The 19740-nt window shown below is 49.9% G+C and overlaps 5 protein-coding genes across 5 annotated transcripts; 3 read left to right on the plus strand and 2 right to left on the minus strand.

Annotated features, from left to right (window-relative positions):
• Positions 1–4717: 4717 nt before the first annotated feature.
• flbD (putative MYB family conidiophore development protein FlbD) lies at positions 4718–6553 on the minus strand. The gene is made up of 2 exons (XM_025610672.1): positions 6281–6553; positions 4718–6132 (listed from the first exon to the last, which is right to left on the minus strand). The coding sequence occupies exon 2, from the start codon at positions 6069–6071 to the stop codon at positions 5127–5129; it is 945 nt and encodes a 314-aa protein (XP_025472449.1). The 5' UTR covers positions 6072–6132; positions 6281–6553; the 3' UTR covers positions 4718–5126.
• Positions 6554–6799: 246 nt separating this feature from the next.
• On the plus strand, positions 6800–7674 carry BO94DRAFT_571240 (uncharacterized protein; the record flags this gene model as incomplete). The annotated part of the gene is made up of 5 exons (XM_025614863.1): positions 6800–6817; positions 6842–6898; positions 6979–7053; positions 7078–7209; positions 7344–7674. 5 exons carry the CDS (start codon positions 6800–6802, stop codon positions 7587–7589), a joined length of 528 nt encoding a protein of 175 aa, XP_025472450.1. The 3' UTR covers positions 7590–7674.
• A 1898-nt stretch (positions 7675–9572) lies between these two features.
• Positions 9573–10250, plus strand: BO94DRAFT_133673 (uncharacterized protein). The gene has a single exon (XM_025605668.1). The coding sequence runs from the start codon at positions 9712–9714 to the stop codon at positions 10051–10053; it is 342 nt and encodes a 113-aa protein (XP_025472451.1). The 5' UTR covers positions 9573–9711; the 3' UTR covers positions 10054–10250.
• On the plus strand, positions 10251–11666 carry BO94DRAFT_133702 (uncharacterized protein). The gene is made up of 3 exons (XM_025605669.1): positions 10251–10425; positions 10609–11545; positions 11619–11666. The coding sequence occupies exon 2, from the start codon at positions 10631–10633 to the stop codon at positions 11426–11428; it is 798 nt and encodes a 265-aa protein (XP_025472452.1). The 5' UTR covers positions 10251–10425; positions 10609–10630; the 3' UTR covers positions 11429–11545; positions 11619–11666.
• Positions 11667–15909: 4243 nt separating this feature from the next.
• Positions 15910–18246, minus strand: BO94DRAFT_506871 (putative glycosyl hydrolase). The gene is made up of 2 exons (XM_025609589.1): positions 17157–18246; positions 15910–17109 (listed from the first exon to the last, which is right to left on the minus strand). Exons 1-2 carry the CDS (start codon positions 18037–18039, stop codon positions 16016–16018), a joined length of 1977 nt encoding a protein of 658 aa, XP_025472453.1. The 5' UTR covers positions 18040–18246; the 3' UTR covers positions 15910–16015.
• Between the last annotated feature and the right edge of the window lie 1494 nt (positions 18247–19740).

A 19740-nucleotide genomic window follows, 5' to 3' on the forward strand; every position in this document is an offset into this window, starting at 1 on the left:
GGCCAATCAAAGTGCTTTGTGGTGTGAAGGCCTGATCTCAACGTCGCATCCTAGATTCAGTTGGAGCTCAGCTGGGTCCACTTGGGTCTCCATCATCGTATCTACAGGTCCTGTCAGGACTCAGGAGTAGGGGCTGTCTAGGACTAGGAGTCAGGAGACTATCTACTCAGACTAGTAGGGGGATGTGGGAAATAGATGGCTGTGCTAATTCCTGTCCCTGATTGAGGGACCCTGATCGGGTTGATCATATTACCTGTATATGGACTCTGTAGTTACATAGTGATAGCATATAAAGATGGTAGGTAAAGTATATGGTATATTATCACATGACCTAACATCACACCACCACAAGTACAATATCAACAGTAGTGAAGAAGACAGTACCACAAACAAAGGACAAAGCTCATCTCAATCAACAACGAATAAAACCCCCCGGAAAAGCATACGGACAGTCTCCGCACCACACTATACTCAATAAAGTATATGCAAAGGCCCGAATTAATATATTCTTAATTCCTCAGCCCCCCAGCATCATCCAATAAGCGACCAATCCAGGTCCAACCCGTCCGTCCATCTCCAGAAACTTCAACGACAGAAAGACCGAGTCGAGACTCAGGACCAATTTTCAGATCATCTTTCCATCCTGCTGCACGTCCTTTGGTTGATCGGATGTACCCGACGCTATGGTACCGCTGTCTGCATGCCCAAGGGAACGGAAAAAGTAGGAAATATACTTTACCGTGGAAAAGTTAAGCACGTACGGAAAGTCAATTGAACACACACACGAAGAAAAGGGGGAGAAGAGAATTAACGTCAAGATGACTGCTAGTATTCTTCTATTATCCACTATATCAGCCACCATTAAGCTTGGGCAACGACTTTTATCAATCTGGGTAAAATTTCGCGAGGGTTACTGTGAAAGGAATGGTGGGCCCCACCTGTTGAGCGCTTTCGTTCTCGTCAGTCGGTTTTCTTGATGTGTCACTGTCAGTGCCCTCATCGATCGGGTTCTGCTACAATCTACTAGTTACTATTGCTTTAGAGACCCTACCTAACACCTACCTCCATAATCCATAGATACTCCTTGGATATTTACCACTCTACGGAGTACTCCGTAAATAATGAATAATCGGAGCCCAAAACATCCGATCCCGATCCCGACACCATCCTCTTCCACGATCCATCCCCCACCAAAAAAAACCCAACCCCAAAAGAAAAAAGAAAAGGAGAATACTATCGATCCAGCGAACACCAATAACCCCCCACCAAATTCGAACCAAATCGAATAACTCTCCAGATTCCATTTCGACTTCCTCGATTCTCGAATCCCAACCGTGGACCACCCTCCAACGCGGCCGTTTCATATCCCCGCTAGTCTATCCCCGTCCCCATCCCAAATTCCCAACCCTGGTTCTGGGTCTGTCGGGTCGCTTGGAGACGTTGGACCGCAGGGACCACGGGAAGATCCATCCTACTACCTACCTACTCCCTACCAATCCATGATTCAGATCGGGGAAATCAAGTTCGTTGGGCGGGCGGCGTGTCCGCGTGTTGAGGCTTTTCTGGATTGGGGAATCGGTAGGGTTTCATTCATTCATCATGCTTGGATTATTCATTATATTATTCATATAATGAATAATAATAGTACGGAGGGATGATTTTGTCGTACATCCGATCCGATTCCTATCCTATCCTATCTTATTTTCATGTTTCGGATGTGGATGGATGGATGGATGGATGGATGGATGGATGGATGGATGGATGGATGGATGGATGGATGGATGGATGGTTAGGCGGTAATAATAACGTTGATTATACATAGACTACTAGTAGACTACTGTTAGACCAGACACACACCAGTTCAGCTGCCACTCATCTATCTATCTAGGTATCGAACAATAATAAGAGGCGCAGCGTGGCAACTCACATGACATACACAATATCCGTACATAGTAGAATAGGCAGGTAGGTAGTAACCAATCTACCTGGAACAATTCGTCGATGCATAAATCTGCATATCGGACGATCAAACCGGGAAAATTAATCTGTGGGAGGGCTGGAGCCTGGAGGGCCCTCAACGCTCTAACATCATCCATAATCCATTCCCAAGCTAATGGTGCCCCAGGGGTCGGGTTCCTGGGTGATTATTGGTTGATTGGTTCCCCACATCTTTTGTGGTGTTGCTGCACTGTTGGGTTTGCGACCACTACCATTATCTAGGTATCTACCAGTAGGTAGTTGGATAGGTGTGGGAAATGAAACAATAGCATGGCGTGGCATGGTTTAAAATAACCTGCCATTGCTACAGACAGAATTGGGTGGTTTGGTTTCAGATTTCAGCTGTCAGAGATATTATTACTGCAGTGTGTGCAGGTGCAGTAGTAAATAACATAATCAATTTAAGTATAATAATAATAATCCAGTTTAAGTATGTACGTAAACTAGGTAGGTAGATAGGTACCTAAATCAATCGCTCATTCTACGTAAGTAAGTACCCTCTTGACTACTCCAATTAACATACCCCGTATCCATCTATCCACTTACTTATCTACCTCACAACAAATCCCAAATCCATCGTGGAGATTGTGTAACGGTCAACCTACCTACTACCTATCGACATCACTGCCCCTCCACCAATCAATGATGAAATCCCGCCGCCCGGAGGGTACGTCACGTTGTGCATCCGAAACCGGATTAGTGGCGCGACGCTAGTGACCAGAATTCCAAATCAAATGTTAAAAAAAGATCGGCGGGGAGTTAATTAATGCGAGAATCTGTTCTACCGGGCAAAGCAAAGGTCAAGATCTCTCTCCCCACTTTCCACTCAGTCAGGGCTGGGCCATTGTTGGGTTGGTTTATTGTTTTTCTTTGTTGGTTGTGCAGGGCACTTATCTACTTAGGTAGGTATGTATGTATGTTGTGGTGTAGGGGATATTGTTTCGTCTATTTTAATCTGCAACGACTACGGATGAATGAATGTTGAGTTGAGTTGGTCTGTGTAACCCCCGGAGTCTTCCTTGTGTTAGATCGCTTGTTTGGTGGTGTAACAATGCTTTCATTTTATCTATGGAGTATGGAGTATGTCATGTGTACTTGATACGAAATCAACGGTTAGGTAGGTTAACTCTGCTTCCCCCTCCCCCATACGAGTTGCATCATGCTGGCCTCACCTCACCCTGCAGACTAGACTGGATCCACACCGGCTGAACTGAATTGTACCAGTCCTAGGTATCTAGGTTACTCCGTAGAATCAAGTTCATACCCATTACATTATTCATGTAGCCATGCTGCGATAGTTGCAGCATGATTAGATTGGCGGAACAGTACCCTGTGCATGCACAATGTGGATACCAGCTCCTCTGCCCTCTCCTCCTCCTCCCGTAACCTTCATTCTTGATCAGTCATGGTTGCCTGATCGGCATACCTGCATCAATGGCTGTGGCTTGGGTATCCGTTTTGTGGCGATAACCCTGGCACTAGATAGGCCTAGCACTAAGTAGGTAGGCAGTAACAGGTTGTGTGTGTGTGTGGCACATAACCCTGTGGCGGGAATGGAGGGGGTCGTCTGCATCCATCGCATCGTATTTGCTTTTCCTAGCCTGCTTGCTCCCTACCATAGGGTAGGTAGTAAGTAACTACCTAGGCTTAGTCCACTTCTCGGGGACCGGACATGGAATGAAGCCCGGCGGGAACCATCCAATCCATCCATCCATCCATAGGTCAAGGGCATGCAGCCAGGATCCTCGCGCGAAAGAGAAAAAAAACGGGGCTGCTTGGAAGTGACCGTTAGCGACATGTGCAAAGGAGGGAGGGAGGGGAGGGCGGACAAGCAAGCCGGCAGGCAGGCAGGAAGGGAGAAAGAGAGGGAGAGGGAGGGGCACCGACGAATCATCCCAAACAGTTGGGGAATCCACATCCTGGAATAAACTTTTGTCTGGGTATCAACCTTACCTTGCGGCATCCAGCATCGAAGCAACAAAAAAAAAGGGAGGGGGAGTAGCCATTCATGACACTGGCAGTTATGCATGGACCATCACGACCAATGTCTATCAGGTTGAGGATTGGTTCGGACGTCAGCTGCGTTCCTAATGGAATTGGATTGGACTGGACCTATCCATTCATTCATCCTATCCCATCCCATCCCATCCATGAGTGAGTGAGTCGTCGCGAGGGTTTCCCTGCGTGTTGTCCAGTTTACCTTGTAGTGTGTGTGTGGTGTGGATGTGTATGTGTCGCCATCCTTCACCATCCATCCATCCATCTATCCTCCTCTTATCCTTTTTTTTATTATTATTTTCGTATTTGTATTATTATTATCCTGAATTGTGAATTATTCTGATTTGTGTTTTTATTTTGTTATCCGCCTGGCCTGGTGGCCTCGTGTCTCGGGCTCGTAAGTTTTGGTTCGCCCCTTGCGTGTGCTGGACCTCTTGTTTCCGCGGCTTCACGGCAGACAGGAGCTGAGGATGACAGCCAGCCACCCTTCCGGAGGATATGCGGCGTTGTCCAGTGGATTGGATTGGATTGGGAGGTGGATCGGGTTGCCCCTATTCCATTCGTCTCGAGAGTTCCGAAGGGCGCGGCGCAACGGTCAAACTCTGTTGGCCCCATTGGGAAATCTTATCCCAGGGACTGACTCAATCGACGAGATCACAAGGAATTCAGAGCGAGGAGGCTGGAATCTACAAAGAATAATAATCAAGACATTAGATGATAAGTGATGATGTGATTGATTAGTCATTAGAATCATCGTAGCGATGTAACAAACATGGGTATTATTAGTCCAAGCTCAATATTCCAGTCCCCCAAACATATACAGCCAAAGCAACCACCAACCCCTCTATACATGATTATTACCCCCCAATGACAAAGAAAACAAGGAGATGGGACATATGACACAAGATGATCCCGAATGCTTTTTGGTACCGTAAGGAAAACCCGGTGTGTCCACGTGACCCGCCGTGGAGTTGCCGAGCCGATCCATCCAAAAACAATATACATGATGATGATATAATACAAAGGAAATTATGCCAAACAAAGGAGTGACGAGGGTCGGAGGTCATGTACATAAAATTTCCCAAAGTTAACAGAAGAAAAGTCGTGATCATTCAGCAAGGTGCCGTTCGTTAGTTGAGCAAGTTGTGCAGACCCATGCGCGAGTCGCGCGGGGCCTCTGGCTTGTCTTCCAACGGTGCCCCCCATGTCGGCGACAGGGGGCGGTGCTGGCTCCATTGCTGGTGATCGGCGAGCCATCGTTGCTTCAACGACAGCTCGGAGAAGGATTCCAGGGGCTTTGGTGCATACCCGTAGATCTCGTCGGCGCCGCTCGATCGGCGGAAATCGTATTGTTGTCTCATGTCCACGGGAAGAGGAAGAAGCTGTGGGGATGCGATAGTCCTCGGGGAGGAGGAAGAGACTGAGTTGTGGTCCGAGATCATCGAAGGAGGCTCCATCGACGGGGTTTCCGAAAAGGCCGGCGAGGTCAGAGGAGTTTCTACGGGGCGGTTGAGAGCAGGAAGGGTGAAGATGGGGGTCAACTGCCGGGGGCAGTCAATCGAAGCAGCGGAGATGGATTCGCGCCGAGACGAGGGCGACTTGGTCCAGGAAGTCAGAGAGCGGTCGTTGGAGATGGAGGAGTAGCGGGAGCGGCTGATGGGGCTGCTCATGGCCAGCGAGGCCCGGGCATACGGGGCTTCGACGCGGCCGTGAATGGTGCGGCCGGCGTGCGGCGAGGTGGGGAGGCCTCTTCTCTTGCGGTTCATGCTGCCATTCCACCAGTTCTTGACCGCGTTGTCGCTGCGGTTTCCCAGGCGCCGAGCGATCTCGGCCCAGCGCTTGCCCATTTCGTTGACCATGCGCTCGATCATCAGGCCCTCTTCGGCCGAGATGGGCTCGCGGTTCAAGGACGGCTTGAGGTTCTGGTGGAAACGTTCGCGGCATTGCTTGGGAGAGCGATAGTGCATGTGCTGAGAGATGCGCACCCAGTTGTTGGGGCCTTGTTCGCGCACCAACTGAAGGAGCAACTGGTCCTCTTCAGGGACCCAGGGTCCACGACGATGAGTGGGAGCCATTGCAGGTGACGGGCAGGAAATTAAATCCGAAGTGTTTAATTTGCGAAGCGGATAGTAAGATCTATTGAAGCAATGTTAGACTCAACAATGCCAGGAGGTATCGGAGAGTTTTTAAAAGAGTTGGCTCAGGCCAAGGGATGCCGACAAAGTTCAGGTACAATGCGTGGGCGGGGAAGGGTTGACGTCTTTAAAGGGAACAGGCAGCTTACCGTGAGGGTGGGGACGAGACCACACGAAAGGATAAGACAAGCAAGGAGGAGAGCAAGCAGGTGCAAGTTGGGAGAGTAGATAAGTGGTGGATGGGATCAGGATAAGGTTCCAAGGTGCGTCGCGGCGGTGGTAGATATAGGCAAGAGAAGTGAGACTGGAAGGGGGAATTGGAATTATAAAAAGGGCGATAGACAATAGTCGTGTTCAGGAGCGATGGAGATGAAGGTTACGATCATCTATTATAGCAACAAGCAGCGCCGCCGAATACAATGACCAGGGAGACGGGTCAGAGAAAAATGGCTACTTGCTCCACACTTGGAGCACGCTATAGGAGAAGATCTGATCATCCAAGATCTCGGAGCTGACAGTTGTGTCGGAGGAATAAATTTAATAATAATAAACCAACTATTATTGATTTTTTGGAATTGGGGGGGGAATTCTTTTTTTTTTGGTTTTACTTTTTTATTTCCATTTTTTGATTTTTGATTTTTATTCCCCCCTCCCTTTTTTTTTCCTTAATGCAGCCGTACCCGCTGGTATGTAATGTATGTGTAGTATAGATTACGTGCGGTATGGGTGTAAATTACACAAGGTTAGGCTACCCAGGTATCAGGCAGGTACGACACCCACACCTCAGGTAGCCTCCTGACACTAGGCACAACTGCGAGGCTAGCCCATGGATTAATTGGGACTTCAGCATGACAAAAACTCAGTGTCTGGCCCAAGTGGGGAAGATGCGGTTGACGGCGACGTCTTACAGTATCTCCTTTGGGTAAGTCAGACCCATGCTTGACAGGGGACGACGACGAAGTACGACTTGGAGGGGCTGCAAAAGAAAACAGGGCAGCTATCAGCTGGTGTGCAGCTGGCGGTTCCGGATCGTGGGGAGGATTTGCCACTATCCAGTAGACCAGTGCACACGCCGGAGGTAGTATAGGTTGCTACCCTAGTGACGGCTCTACCACAGGATCGGTGTTGCAGGCTTGCAGCAGGGATCATGGCAGTACTATTACTGGCACAGTGAGGCACACATGTCTACCCCCGTTGCTTTTTTCGGTGCAGGCGAGTCGTGGTTTCGAGGCATTGTGTCAGAGACAGAGACAGGCTGAGACGGTCCAGGGGAACCCATCCCATGAGTCGTGTCCGTGGCAAGGCTACCCTGGTTCAACCGGGGGCTACTTTGTACTATCAGACGGTGTGCCACCCAAGGCATCTCTGCCCAGGCTTCATGGGAACCACCGTGGCGGCGTTTCCCGGACATCACATCCTGGCTGGTTGATCTTCCCCTCCTCCTCCAGCCCTCCCTGATAGTTTAATCCTGGGGTTACATTCCTGGGAGTCTGAGAACTAGGAAGAAGAAGATGATGATGATGAGAAATTCATCCTCCGCATCACCAGGCCAGCTGATCCGACAGATAGGAGCTAGGAGGATACAATTATAGCAACACGATAGGGAGAATTAATTTAATTAAATGTGGATTCTCTGCAACATCTCAAACCGTAGAGGAGAAAAGGTGCGAGGGAGGGGAATGGTACCGATCAATCGGGCGTGACCAAAAGAGCCCATCTGGCCCATGCTCGTCAAAGTTCAGGCCCTGACAGGAAAACGGGAGCGGCAGAAACGGTCTGCAAGAGGCGAATGGGAATGGAGAAAGGAGGAAGGGAGTGGTCCAGGTCGGTTGGAGTTCATGAGTCAGGCGGGGCGGATGTCCTCGGAATTAGAAATTCTAATGGGCAAAAAAAGGAGGGGGAAGAAGGAGGGAGGGAGGGGAAGGACAGGGGACAGGGAAGAATGACAAAGAGCCCGACTGACTGCAGAATGGCGTTAAAGTGTACCGAGATCGTGGAAAGATAGGCAAAAAGGGCTATTCTGGGTCAAAGATCGAGTCATGGCTTTCCATATTGGTCAGATCGGCTGCGCATTGTTCACAGCTACCATCGATGGGATCGTACTATTGTGAATGATCAATTGAACCCACGTTCATATTCTCAGTACATTGTACATAGTATATTACATAGTGATTTACAGAGTACAGAATACTTTGATGTTCCTCAGCTAGCCATGACCTCTCCCGAAATACTACCATACTATGTATCTAGTATCTAGTATCTAGTATCTAGTATCTAGTATCTAGTATGTATATAGTATCTACCAAGTATGAGTATAGTCCCGTCCTCACCCTAAAAGTGACCCTCCCCGTGGACCGTTACCCAGAAGAAGCCAGAACATGAACCGTTTGAGTGGAGTTCATGATTGGCGCAGATTGGCTAGCGTCCTCTGACAATTTGAAATCTTTTGGCTTTGTCTCATACCCGGTCCGGTTGGGATCGACATGGGGATCGTACGCAATCTTGAATCTGGCCCGGAGTACCTTCGCGCCGGTGTAAGGCAGCGCTTTGAACAAAAGATCGGAGCAGTTCTTTCCTGCCTGTGCATCCCCCTTCGTTAGTCAGCTGGTATCCCCGCCAATCACCATTATCATTCTTACGCACAGCGGCTAGTGTTCGATCTGAATCCCTCTGCACCAGACAGACGGGACACCGTCCCATCCTCTTGGTTCATTGTCGCTTCTGCATCCTAAAGTCGATCAGGAACAAACCTGAAACAGATTAACACGATTAGCTTAGAACTATGCCCGTGCAGAGGGCTCAGATACTATCCGCTCAATCGGGCGCAACGCCCCCGACCCATCTCTCCATTCTCCGTACAGAGTAAAAGAAGCAGGGCGAAAGAGGAAAAAAAAGAAAGGAAAGGAAAGAATAGATTCTGCCTGGCTCATCCAACCAGAATTCAGTTTTCAGGATCCTGACTCACGTTGTTCTTCAGGTTTCTATCCGGGTAATGGATCCGCGCAAGCTCGCCTGGGAGGGAAATGCAACAGAAGAATGATAGATCTCATGGAATCCTCAGGGCCCCCCTTTTCGGGCTTGCCCATCGCAGTGGCAGAGACATTTCCGGTCCCTTCGATTGGCTGTCGTTCTTCAGCATGGTTCCCAGCCAGACACTAGCCTCATCCGACTCTGCAGCAGTGCAGCTACGGGGCGCACACATAGATTAACTGCCCCATATTCTATCTATCTACGGAGTAGACCTCGCAATGGCTTGGGGCACGATCACCCGGGGAAGGTCGGAAGATTCCAAATGAATCATGGGCAACGGAAGTACCAGCAGATGGCCCCTTGGAGTAAGTAAAGTGTAAGCTCATGCACCGGTACCGTCCCGCTGTCATGCTAAGAGGAGAAGCTAAAGTTAACCATTCTGGACTATGGCCTACTAGTATCAGCATCGCCTGCCATCCACGAATCTTGCCATCGGGCCATTGTTCGATCGCTTTCAACGTTGCTGCGATTGGGCAATCTATGCTGATCCCTTCATCCTCGATGATGCCTTGATCCGGTGGTGTGGAAGGGGAACAATAACCTTTCGTCAATGGCTGAGATGATCAGATCCAGATCATCGTGTCATCATCACTCCAGGTCTATCATGGCTCTTCTCGTCAACACTATTAGCCACTATGTAGCCTCACCATGTTTTCTGCCATGCGGCGTTTTCTTGCAGTGCTATTGTTCCAGGTTACCACACCTCCGGGGTCTCCGAGGAATCTTCCAGGCTGGCTTCTATTTTTTATTTCATTTTTATTTTTCATTTTTATTTTATATTTTTGCCTGGCCCAACCTGCTGGATTTGATAAAGAATTCTCCGGTCAAGGGAGGTCCGGGTCACTCGACATGTAGACGGCACCGCACAGAGCAACAAATGGTCCCCGCCTGACGTTGTTTCCAAGCGGTGACACTTTGACTCGACTGCGGGTCAGGCATCTCTCCGGTTCAACGGAAATCCAGAGAGCTCCATACCTTCCGGGAAAGGGCGGTCGAGGTCGTCGCTTACAGGTTCTCCGAAGAATGGAATCCCAGGCAATGCCACGAGTCCCGCCGTTGAGCGTCATCATTCATGGGGACGAGTTGGAAGCGAAGGAGCGGTTGCGTGTAACCCATCCATACCGTCATGCGGATGGTATTCGGTAACGGTGGCTTGGTACGGGCTAAAACGACTAGGCTAGAAGCACGAACCCCTGAGGGCTGCACTGCATGACGTGACGAACCACTGTCCCCCTCGGGCGGCTGATTGGCCGGCCAAAATAAGGTATTTGTCATTCTGGAACCTCCGGGCTAGTCCTCTCTCGGGAATGATCAACGGGGGCCGCGGTTGGAGCGATCTCGGGTAGCCTCCAGCTGCGTCAAGGCTGTAGATTAATCTTGATGGAGGCGAGATTAATCCGTTGAGTTGACAGGTGCGATCTGGAGAATGGAATTGACAATTACCTAGGCACGATTTTGATGCGAAGACAATGGCATTCTCCTTTTTATTTTTAAATCACCGATTTGATCGATTTCGGATTTCCCCTCTGCACCACATCCTGTTGTGGACCGGCTCAGAATCGAACCTCGACCAAATACCAAGAACGCATAAGCATTCCATCAACCGAGGGATATCCCCCATGACAATGCCAACGTCCGTCAAACGTATGTCTCCGCCCGCCTGGGCTTATTCGGAGCAACGACCTGGTCTCACAGACCCCTCGGAATTCTGGAGGGCTATTGAACCAGAAATCGATAAACAGGGGTTCAGAGCGGTGTCAAACGCCATTTACGTCGTGGGAGGTTACCAGCCTGCCATGTGGACGGGTGCTTGCGATCGACCTTCTTCCTCGTGGTACGGAGTACCGTGTACAAACGACAAACGGATATACATACAGATACGTCCATACCAGTCCTTATTTGGTAACCTGTACAGTGTACCTACATCCCTCGGTCCAAGACACAAAGGTATACCAGGTTACTCACAACGTCATTTGTCAACATCCCTCCTCACTACGAGTATAGTAGGTAGTACTTACTCCGTAATTGGTCGTACTTATCGCTATGGAGTCTCCAGGATCCGCCAACCGAATGATAGATCGCAGCGACTACACCCGCCCAAATCCCAAGGCAGGATCACACCGACTGGAATTCCGCGGGATGCAAGGTACCTGATTAAACGATTGCATCCGCGACGTCTCCAACGCGACCGACCCGGCTGGACGGAAGTTGGGGGACGAAGGAACCGTGACTATCGAATTGATCACGAAGGGGCCACAGGAGTCTAAATCCTAGTCCGCGATGATGTACAGTGCTACGACCACTTTGTCTTAGGTCGGTGGTCCCCGACGTACCTTGGGATTGGTACCAATCAGAGACACGGGAAGTATTTGAGATAAACCCTGGTGAACCCCACTCCTCCCCTCTTCCTTGGCGCGGATCGTCCCCTTCACTTACCTAACCAGGGATATTCAGCAGAGCCTGGCCATCTTGGTAGTATATACTATATTAATATTAATTCTTCAGCTCCCACAAGACATATTGAAATGTCCCTAGTAGGAGTAAATTGATTTTTAACGTCGCTTCAAAAGTACTCCGTAACTGCGAGATTTGATGGGGAACAGCACAATTCCAATGAGCAACTTAACTTCTAAGCGAGAGAAAGTGAGAACGACTTGTCCTCCACACCCACCGTGCCCGCAGCATGTCGTGCAACCTTGACAGACAGCAAGAGAACAAGACAGGCCACCCGCCGGTAGACAGGGATCCCACTGCAGGACACACCCTGTCTGCGTATGGGGAGGGGGAGTGGATGTGGATGTGGTGAAGGGTGGAGCGAACGGCTCTCTCGCATCCCGCCGCTGTTTCCTGACTGTCGGGCCTCCAAGACTGCGAACCTCAGGCGGTCCGAGCACGGCTGTCAGTCAGCCAGCCAATACTATTGGCCAGAAATACTATTGAGATCATACTCCGTAACGACTTCCACTCCCATGAATTATACATATATAATGAATGCATCATATTGATAATCCTCCTGTATTATTTTCTACTTGTTTTCTTTTGTGAGTGAGTCAGTTGGTTTGGTTCGTGTAGCCTACTTGGTTCAATATATGTCGGATGATTCGTGTTGATGGTGATGGTTCAGATAGCGGGGAATTGGAAGGGGGATTACTATACTATACTACTACGTGAATCGGAATTAGTGTTGTAGAGGAATTGTCTCATCAGTAACAAGGTGATTAATCTCTCATACTATGTACGATCGCATTTACCTATCGTGGAAATATTCACCTTCGAGTCCTTGTTCAGCTAATCATCCTTGCTCCGCACCTTTTTCATTTTAGTATAGTCGTACCTTTGGGATTAATTTTTATTCTCCTGATCCATGGTCGAAATAACGGTCAACCCGTCCCGTGGTAACAGAATCTCGATCTAAGGTAGGTACCTCCTACCTCCTACCTCCTACATGCTACCTCACCTGGCGGAGCATGTTCAACGAGTTCCGGTGTACCCATGACGTCGGGCATATCTGCAAGCACGGTGATTGGATGCCCTCTCTGCTCGGGGTTTATGTCTTCCCCGTTCGGGGACCATGTGGGTTCCCCGATCCTCCCAGATGCCCGGCTGGGCATGGCCCCGAGGCTTCCCTTTGCGGTTTAGCCGCTACTGCCGGCTGACCAGGATGACTCGGCCCCACTGGTTAGGTTGGTCTCGTTACCCTTCCTTACTTCCGCTGGTAAGTATCTGAGTATGTATCGTACGGGGAGTATGGACTATGAGGGAGGTACCACGGAGCTGGGTAGTAGTACACTAACCACTCACACTCCATCCCCGTACCCAGTACAGTGTCAGTTGATGGGGGATTTCCATACTGAAGGAGGAAGGAGATGATGTAGGATAAGGCTACACGGCAGTAGGTACGAGGGATGGATGTACTCGCTACGACGTCAGGTACGTTGGATACATACATTGATGGAGTGGTACAACAATGTATGGATGTATGTATGTATAGACAGCGAGGGAATTCTACACATCATCCATTCATGATGGGGTTGGCTGTGTACTGTGTAATGCTACGGGGTGTGTGACTTGGAATGTATGGATGGCGGAGGAGGGGAAATGATCCCTTCCTTAGGTTTCCCTCTCCACCATCCCTCCCACCTTCCATCATCATCATCATCATCATCATCAGGATACACCCCGTCCTACCCCTTCCACCAACAACTCCATCGCTTCTTCGTGTTGACGCGGCCGGTTACTACTCCCACCGCCATGCCATGCCATGCCATGGCTGCAGTGTTCTCTCCCAGCCAGCTGGCAACTTGATCCTGGCCGTCGTGGTGGATGCTGGACCAATGCAGATTAATGTGATGTGACGGCACTATTGACTGTGTTGATGCTGGGTTGTAACCCCTCTGACAAATCGAGTGAGAAACTCTCTTTTTCACCCGCCCTCTTCCCCTCCCTCCTTTCTTCTCTGTCTCTCTCTTTTGATTGTATTCCCAGTTGGCTCACCATCCGGTGACTTGACTCGTCTCGTCACAGGACATCCTATCCATTCCCAGTGCCGCCCGTATTTTGGTTTCCATCCTGACCGTTGACCCCGAACCAGACCTCGTTCTCGACGGGTTTCCCGCTGTCAGTCAATGAAGTTTATTCTTGACCGGTACGCAACCGGATAAATACACCTGCAGACTGGATTCTGGATCTGGATCAAGGTGAGAGGGTGGGGGGAGGAGGAGAGGGGAGATCATGACAACGTCGCGCGGATGATCAGAAGCCCTGGCCCCAAGCCAAGAGAGCACCATCAATAGGATGGATGGATGGATGGATGGATGGATGGATGGATAGGAAGGGATGATTATTACCGACTGTAGCGACAGACAGGAACATCAGTGGGCCAGATGAACAGGCCTCCGGACCAACCAGACCCATTCAAGGCCCGCGAATAAACCCAATCTACCCGGTCGAAACTCAATCTCCACGACCCCATTCAGCCCTCAGTCCCGACGCTGAGGTAAGGTCTGGAGCCATGGATGGCTGGCCCGTCTTTTCTCCATTCCCATGGGCCTGGGGGTCCCCTCCCCTCCCGTGCTTCCCTTAATTTCTTTCCTCCGTTCCGTCAGGTCTATTCTCGGCAACAGCACGGTTAGAACCTGGAACCGGCTTGTCGCACCACTGCTCCAATTCATCGTTGGCGAGCAATTGACCGGGGATGCTGGTCCTTGGTTAAGCTTTGGCCTCGATTCATTACTTGCTACTATCAACTAGGAAATCCACAAATCGTCCCGAGAGACCCAACCAGAGGGAGAAAAAAGAAATTAATGAAAATGAGGGTCTGGAACGGGCAAATATCCTGCACAAGCCGTCTGACGACCGTGCATTTTGCCGATACTATCTCCACCCTCGACTCTAGGCTGCCCCCTCCTTCTTATCCTCCTCCTCGTCCTCCAATCGAGCCGTCACGCCGGAATACAGATGGAGGGCGGCACACAGGCGAATAGGAGATTAGCAAGCCCAACAGCAGTCCACCAGGATCCTGCACTGACCACATTGGGTCAATTCTTCCATGACGAGCTGCAAGAACCAAGGCAGGAGAATTCAATTCGCCACGCTGTATTCCGTATGGTTAGGTTTACTAGTAGTAGACGCAAAGTCATAGCTCCTGCACGGACTCCAACTTACAATGGTACTTTCATCTATCATGTAAATCCATTCGTATACAACCCTCATTCCTTTACTCAACTCGAAGAAAGAAAAGAAAGAACGAAAGAAAGAAAGCAAGCAAGCAAAGAACCCATCCAGAATATTCCCTCATTCCCTATCTACTATCAGTAACTAGTATTAGTCTTAGCCTTAATAATAATAGTATTAGCATGACTAATTCCCCAGTTAGGTAATAGGTACTAGGTACTAAGTACAAGTAAGTACTAAGTATGGCTAAGCTGAACCATACATACATACATACACACACCCATACCCATAAATACACACCCACATACATACATACATAGATACACACATAGATACTCCGTAGTACACCCATTGCTTTTTCCCAGATCCATCAACCCATCCTATGAGGCTATGACCCTATGACCCTAATACATAGTACATAGTACATAGAACCCTGTGGCTAAGCTACCACTACACTACACTACACTACGCCCTCCGCTAGTCTGGACGAGGCTGAGCTGGGCTGGCTCAATTTTGTGGCTACTATCTATCTATCTATCCATCCTATCTATCTATCTATCTATCTATCTATCTATCTATATTCAGTCCGCCACTCGATACATACGTAGATTGCAATTACAAAAAGAAAAAAAAAAGACCTAGAATATTCTCTATCTTTTAGTATACTAATAGTGGGTACTGGTAGTATATTCTTCTTTTCCATTCTTTGCCATGTGAGGATTCCCTGTGTGTGTGTGTGTGTGTGTGTGTGTGGGACTGGACCTGGGCGAAACGAGGCTGGGATTGGAATGGAGCATTAACATTGAAAAAGAAAAGAAAGAATATTTTTGAACAAAAGGAATAAGTATATTTACTGTCTTGGTTGGCCTATGACCTACCTACCTAGCATGAACCCTGACCTGGATCCAAATGGGGGATTGAGTAAGTGGCTGGGGGATTTGTCATTTCAATTTCAGATTAGTTCAATGGGATTCTAGATTTTTACCCTAGTACGGAGGATTTATTGTGATTTGGTTCTTTTGGTGCCTATTGTTGTTGGGGAGGGTGATGGAAGGTAAAGGAAGCCCTGCCCTGCCCTGCCTACCTTGCTATTGCATTGTGATAGTGATATCCCCTGTCATCATCGGTATAACTTGTTATATCGAACTTTGTGTGTGATACTTCCCGGCGATACATGTCTGCTAAATCCTGACAAATACGGGCATTCTCTCAATAGGACACGCCACTTGCACTTCTTGTCCTCCCTCGTAGATCTTCTCCTGTTTGTCATCCTCCCCCCCAACCTTCCATGACGCCCCCGCCGGTAGATATGCGGTGATAGTTCGCTGGCCGGCCTCGAACACCGGCACGACCAAATACTTCGAGCCAAACAGATACTCCGTTTCCACGGTCCAGGCGCGCGGGTCATCCGGGAACTCGTAGAAGAGGGTGCGCATGACGGGTGTGCCTTTCTCGTGCGCCTCTTTCATTAGACTTCTTGTGTAATCGCGCAGTTGCTCGCGGATCCCGATATACTTTTTGCAGATCGAGTAGACTTCCTCGCCATAGGACCAGATTTCGTTGTTGGAGCCGGATGCGGTGGGTTGGTTCTCCGGCTTGGGCTCCCGATCGCCGTGCAGGCGCATCACAGGACAGAATGTCCCCCATTGGAACCAGCGCGTGAACAATTCCCGGAATGCTGGGTCGTCTGGATCGCCGCCGTGAAAGCCCCCGATGTCTGTGGTCCACCAGGGGATTCCGGATAGGCCCATGTTGAGGCCGGCGGCGAGTTGGTTGCGGAAGGAGCTCCATGAGGATGCAATGTCGCCGCTCCAGACTAGGGCTCCGTACTTTTGACTGCCGGCCCAGGCGCACCGGAGGAGGTTGACAATGTTGCTTTGGCCTGCGGCACGCATGCCTTCGTAGAATCCGCGTGCGTATTCCTTGGGAAAGATGTTGCCGATCTGGAGGTTGCTACCGGCGTGGTAGCGGTAGATGTCAAAGTCGTAGATTGAGTATTCAGGCTCGGCTTCGTCCAACCAGAACACTTTGATCCCTTTGTCGTAGTAGTTTTTTTTGGCTTTGGACCAGACAAAGGCTCGCGCGGATGGGTTGGTCGCGTCGAAGTGGGTGATGTCGCCATCGCATTGCATTGCAATGCGGAGGCCGCGGTCGTGGCGGATTAGAAGACCCTGTTCCAGCATTTCGGCGTAGTTAGACGAGGCAGTTTCGACGGTCGGCCAGACCGAGACCATTAGTTCCACCTTCATGGCTTTAAGTTCTTGAATCATGGCATCTGGCGGGTCTGTTAGAGATTGCATTAAATGTGATAGTGAGGCTTACCTGGATCGGGCCAGAATTCAGGGTCGAAGCTCCATTCTCCTTGATGTTTCCAGTGGAAAAAGTCGATGACGATCAAGTCAAGTGGTACGTTTCTTCGCTTGTATTCCCGGGCAACGTCGAGGAGCTGCTCCTGGTTCCAGTAGCGGAGCTTGCATTGCCAGAACCCAAGGCCATATTCGGGCATCATTGGGACATAACCGGTGGCCCTGCTGTAGGCTTCCTCGATTTCAGCTGGGGTGTCGCCTGCGACGACCCAGTAGTCCAGCACTTTGGTCGAATAGGCCTCGAAGCTCATGGTATTGGTGCCTAGCACAGCTCGTCCGATAGCCGGGCTATTCCAGAGAAACCCGTACCCAAGGGAGGAAAGCGCAAACGGTATGCTGGCTTGTGAATTCCGATGTGCTAGTTCAATGTCGGTCCCCTTGAGGTTGAGAAAGGGCTGCTGGTACTGGCCCATCCCAAAGATTTTCTCTTTAGGATCGAGGGACTCGAAACGCATAGTCAGATGAAAGTCGCCTCCGAGAATTGGTCGCAGCTCTCGAGCTTCAATCTCCAGGGCACTGCATTTGGGGTCTTTCGGGTCACGACGGTGACGAGCGTATTCTTCTAGAAGCTTGACCCCCTTGTGGTTGTAGATGGTAATCTTGCCACGGTGGGAAACGGTGGCTTTGATCTTGCCGTTGGAGATGCTTGAGTCTTTGCTCTTCTCTACATCGATGATAGGTCGATCCGACTCTAGCTTCGTAGACAAGGCCCAGTCCTCAGTGGGCATGGATGCAAGCTTCGTAGCTCTCACACGGAGCGCATTCTCACCCCATGGCTGTATCCAGAGGAGGTGATCATCGAACCGGAAAATAAGCTTGTCATCCTCAGCATATAGCATTGCGAAAAGTGATAAGTTGACGTGGATGCGACAGAGTCAAGATTTGAAGGCCACGCGTGGTAAGGGAACGGCTTTATTTATGTCTTCACCTGTCAGTCCACAGCTGGGATAGAGGGCTTAACCATACTGTGCGACCCCTCATGATGACTAGCCTAACCCTCGAGTCATGACTCAACGTGCAACAGATGTAGCCATTGGGAAACCGACACGATACACCCTCCGATGGTCGCATTTTCGCCTGCATCCAGTGTCACCAGCGTCGCGATGAATATATTGGCAGCCTGCACCGCCGTTCGTCTAGTAGGAGAGGCAGTGGAGACAAAGGACTGCTCGAGAGCGAGTGATGATTCGAGCCAAGACGATGGACGGGCTAGATAGATGACTATAGCCTAAAGTCAATGGCCACGTCGAGACGGCGAGGAGGCGTTCCGGGGAAGAGGAGGAGACGACAAGCCGGGGGAGCGGGGAAGTCGAGCACAGATCCTGGTTCGGGGCAATACAGTGCCCTCTTGCTCCGATTCTCCGTTGCTTCTTGGCTGGATTATTGGGCAGGTCTACAGTAGTCTTTGAAGTATGTCGGTTCCGGAATTGACAGCTACGTCCTCAAGAACCATGCAACGTTAATCGCTCGTCTGGAAGATGGCGTTCAATGCAGAGTAGAGCGATATACCATATGCATCCCTTTCAACCATTTGCTTCAGCACTAAATCTACCAGGACATCCAATATCGTCATGAAAGGTGCAGCAGGAATTTCGGGACGATATTCCAGCAGGGTAAAGATTCCTTATATGGAGCGATGAAGCCTTCTGCCGATCAGACGTGTCCAATAACCCACATCTATGAAACTTGGTTGCCATTCGACAACAACGGCCGGCGTCACAGCAGGGCCAAATAACAGCTTCAATTGAACGTGAGGATGCTTCCGGCCTTCCGGCGGAATCCAATTTCAGCCAGGTGGTCTGCCATTATGACCGAGTTGTGATGTAGTGGACTGAGTGGTCTGTAGATAATTTGTACCACTTTCTGTAACGGTCTTTTGCCGAGGTAATATGTAGCCCGACGCACAAGTGCTGATGCTGATAGATCTTTATGGTGATACAGACTTCCCTTTGCGTGTGTAGGGACAAAATGAATATAGCTCCAACGCTCGTGCTCTAAGGTTTGGTGGCTTGGGCCACGTCTGCCCAATCTCCCAACCCTTCGCGACCGCGTCAGCCCTCAACCTGTCAAGTCGTACCACTTAGTAAAAAAGATGAGACCGAGACAAGCATGATATCAACATTGGACGACTCGACGACCGGCGATGAAAACACAGGGAAGGAGCATGTTCGCGTTGTTCCACCACACACCATGGATTGAGCAGCTGTGATAGGAGCTAATTACCCAAAGTCTGCTGCCAGAGGGCTATGCGATCCAGTTGCTATCAAGGTGACCGTCATTGACCGCATAGAAGGCTCATGATTTGAGGCAGGCTTCGTCATGATGAAAGGACCACCAGTCTAGCTTCTCTGCTGCGGTGGAAATGTTGCTTTGCCGTCAGATGCCGACAGTGCCAGATGGATCAAACAGTCCTTTTTGTTCAAATCCATCACTTCACGATGATAGCCGTGGTGATCGTCAATACGTCGCGACTGGAAGAAGTCTGTCAGTGTCCAACAAGAGCTCCAAGAGCTCTACCCATGAGCTGCTTGAAGCGAAGG

Source organism: Aspergillus sclerotioniger, assembly GCF_003184525.1.
Source record: "Aspergillus sclerotioniger CBS 115572 chromosome Unknown BO94scaffold_2, whole genome shotgun sequence".
In the NCBI taxonomy this organism is placed as follows: Eukaryota; Fungi; Ascomycota; class Eurotiomycetes; order Eurotiales; family Aspergillaceae; genus Aspergillus; species Aspergillus sclerotioniger.

Excerpts from the sequence above, each read along its gene's own strand:
- BO94DRAFT_133702 (XM_025605669.1), top strand. The coding sequence starts at position 10,631 with ATGGCATTCTCCTTTTTATTTTTAAATCACCGATTTGATCGATTTCGG.
- BO94DRAFT_506871 (XM_025609589.1), bottom strand. The coding sequence starts at position 18,039 with ATGCTATATGCTGAGGATGACAAGCTTATTTTCCGGTTCGATGATCAC. Across the intron at positions 17,110-17,156 it reads TGAATTCTGGCCCGATCCAG|ATGCCATGATTCAAGAACTT; the intron begins GTAAGCCTCACT and ends CAGACCCGCCAG.
- flbD (XM_025610672.1), bottom strand. The coding sequence starts at position 6,071 with ATGGCTCCCACTCATCGTCGTGGACCCTGGGTCCCTGAAGAGGACCAG.
- BO94DRAFT_133673 (XM_025605668.1), top strand. The coding sequence starts at position 9,712 with ATGGCTGAGATGATCAGATCCAGATCATCGTGTCATCATCACTCCAGG.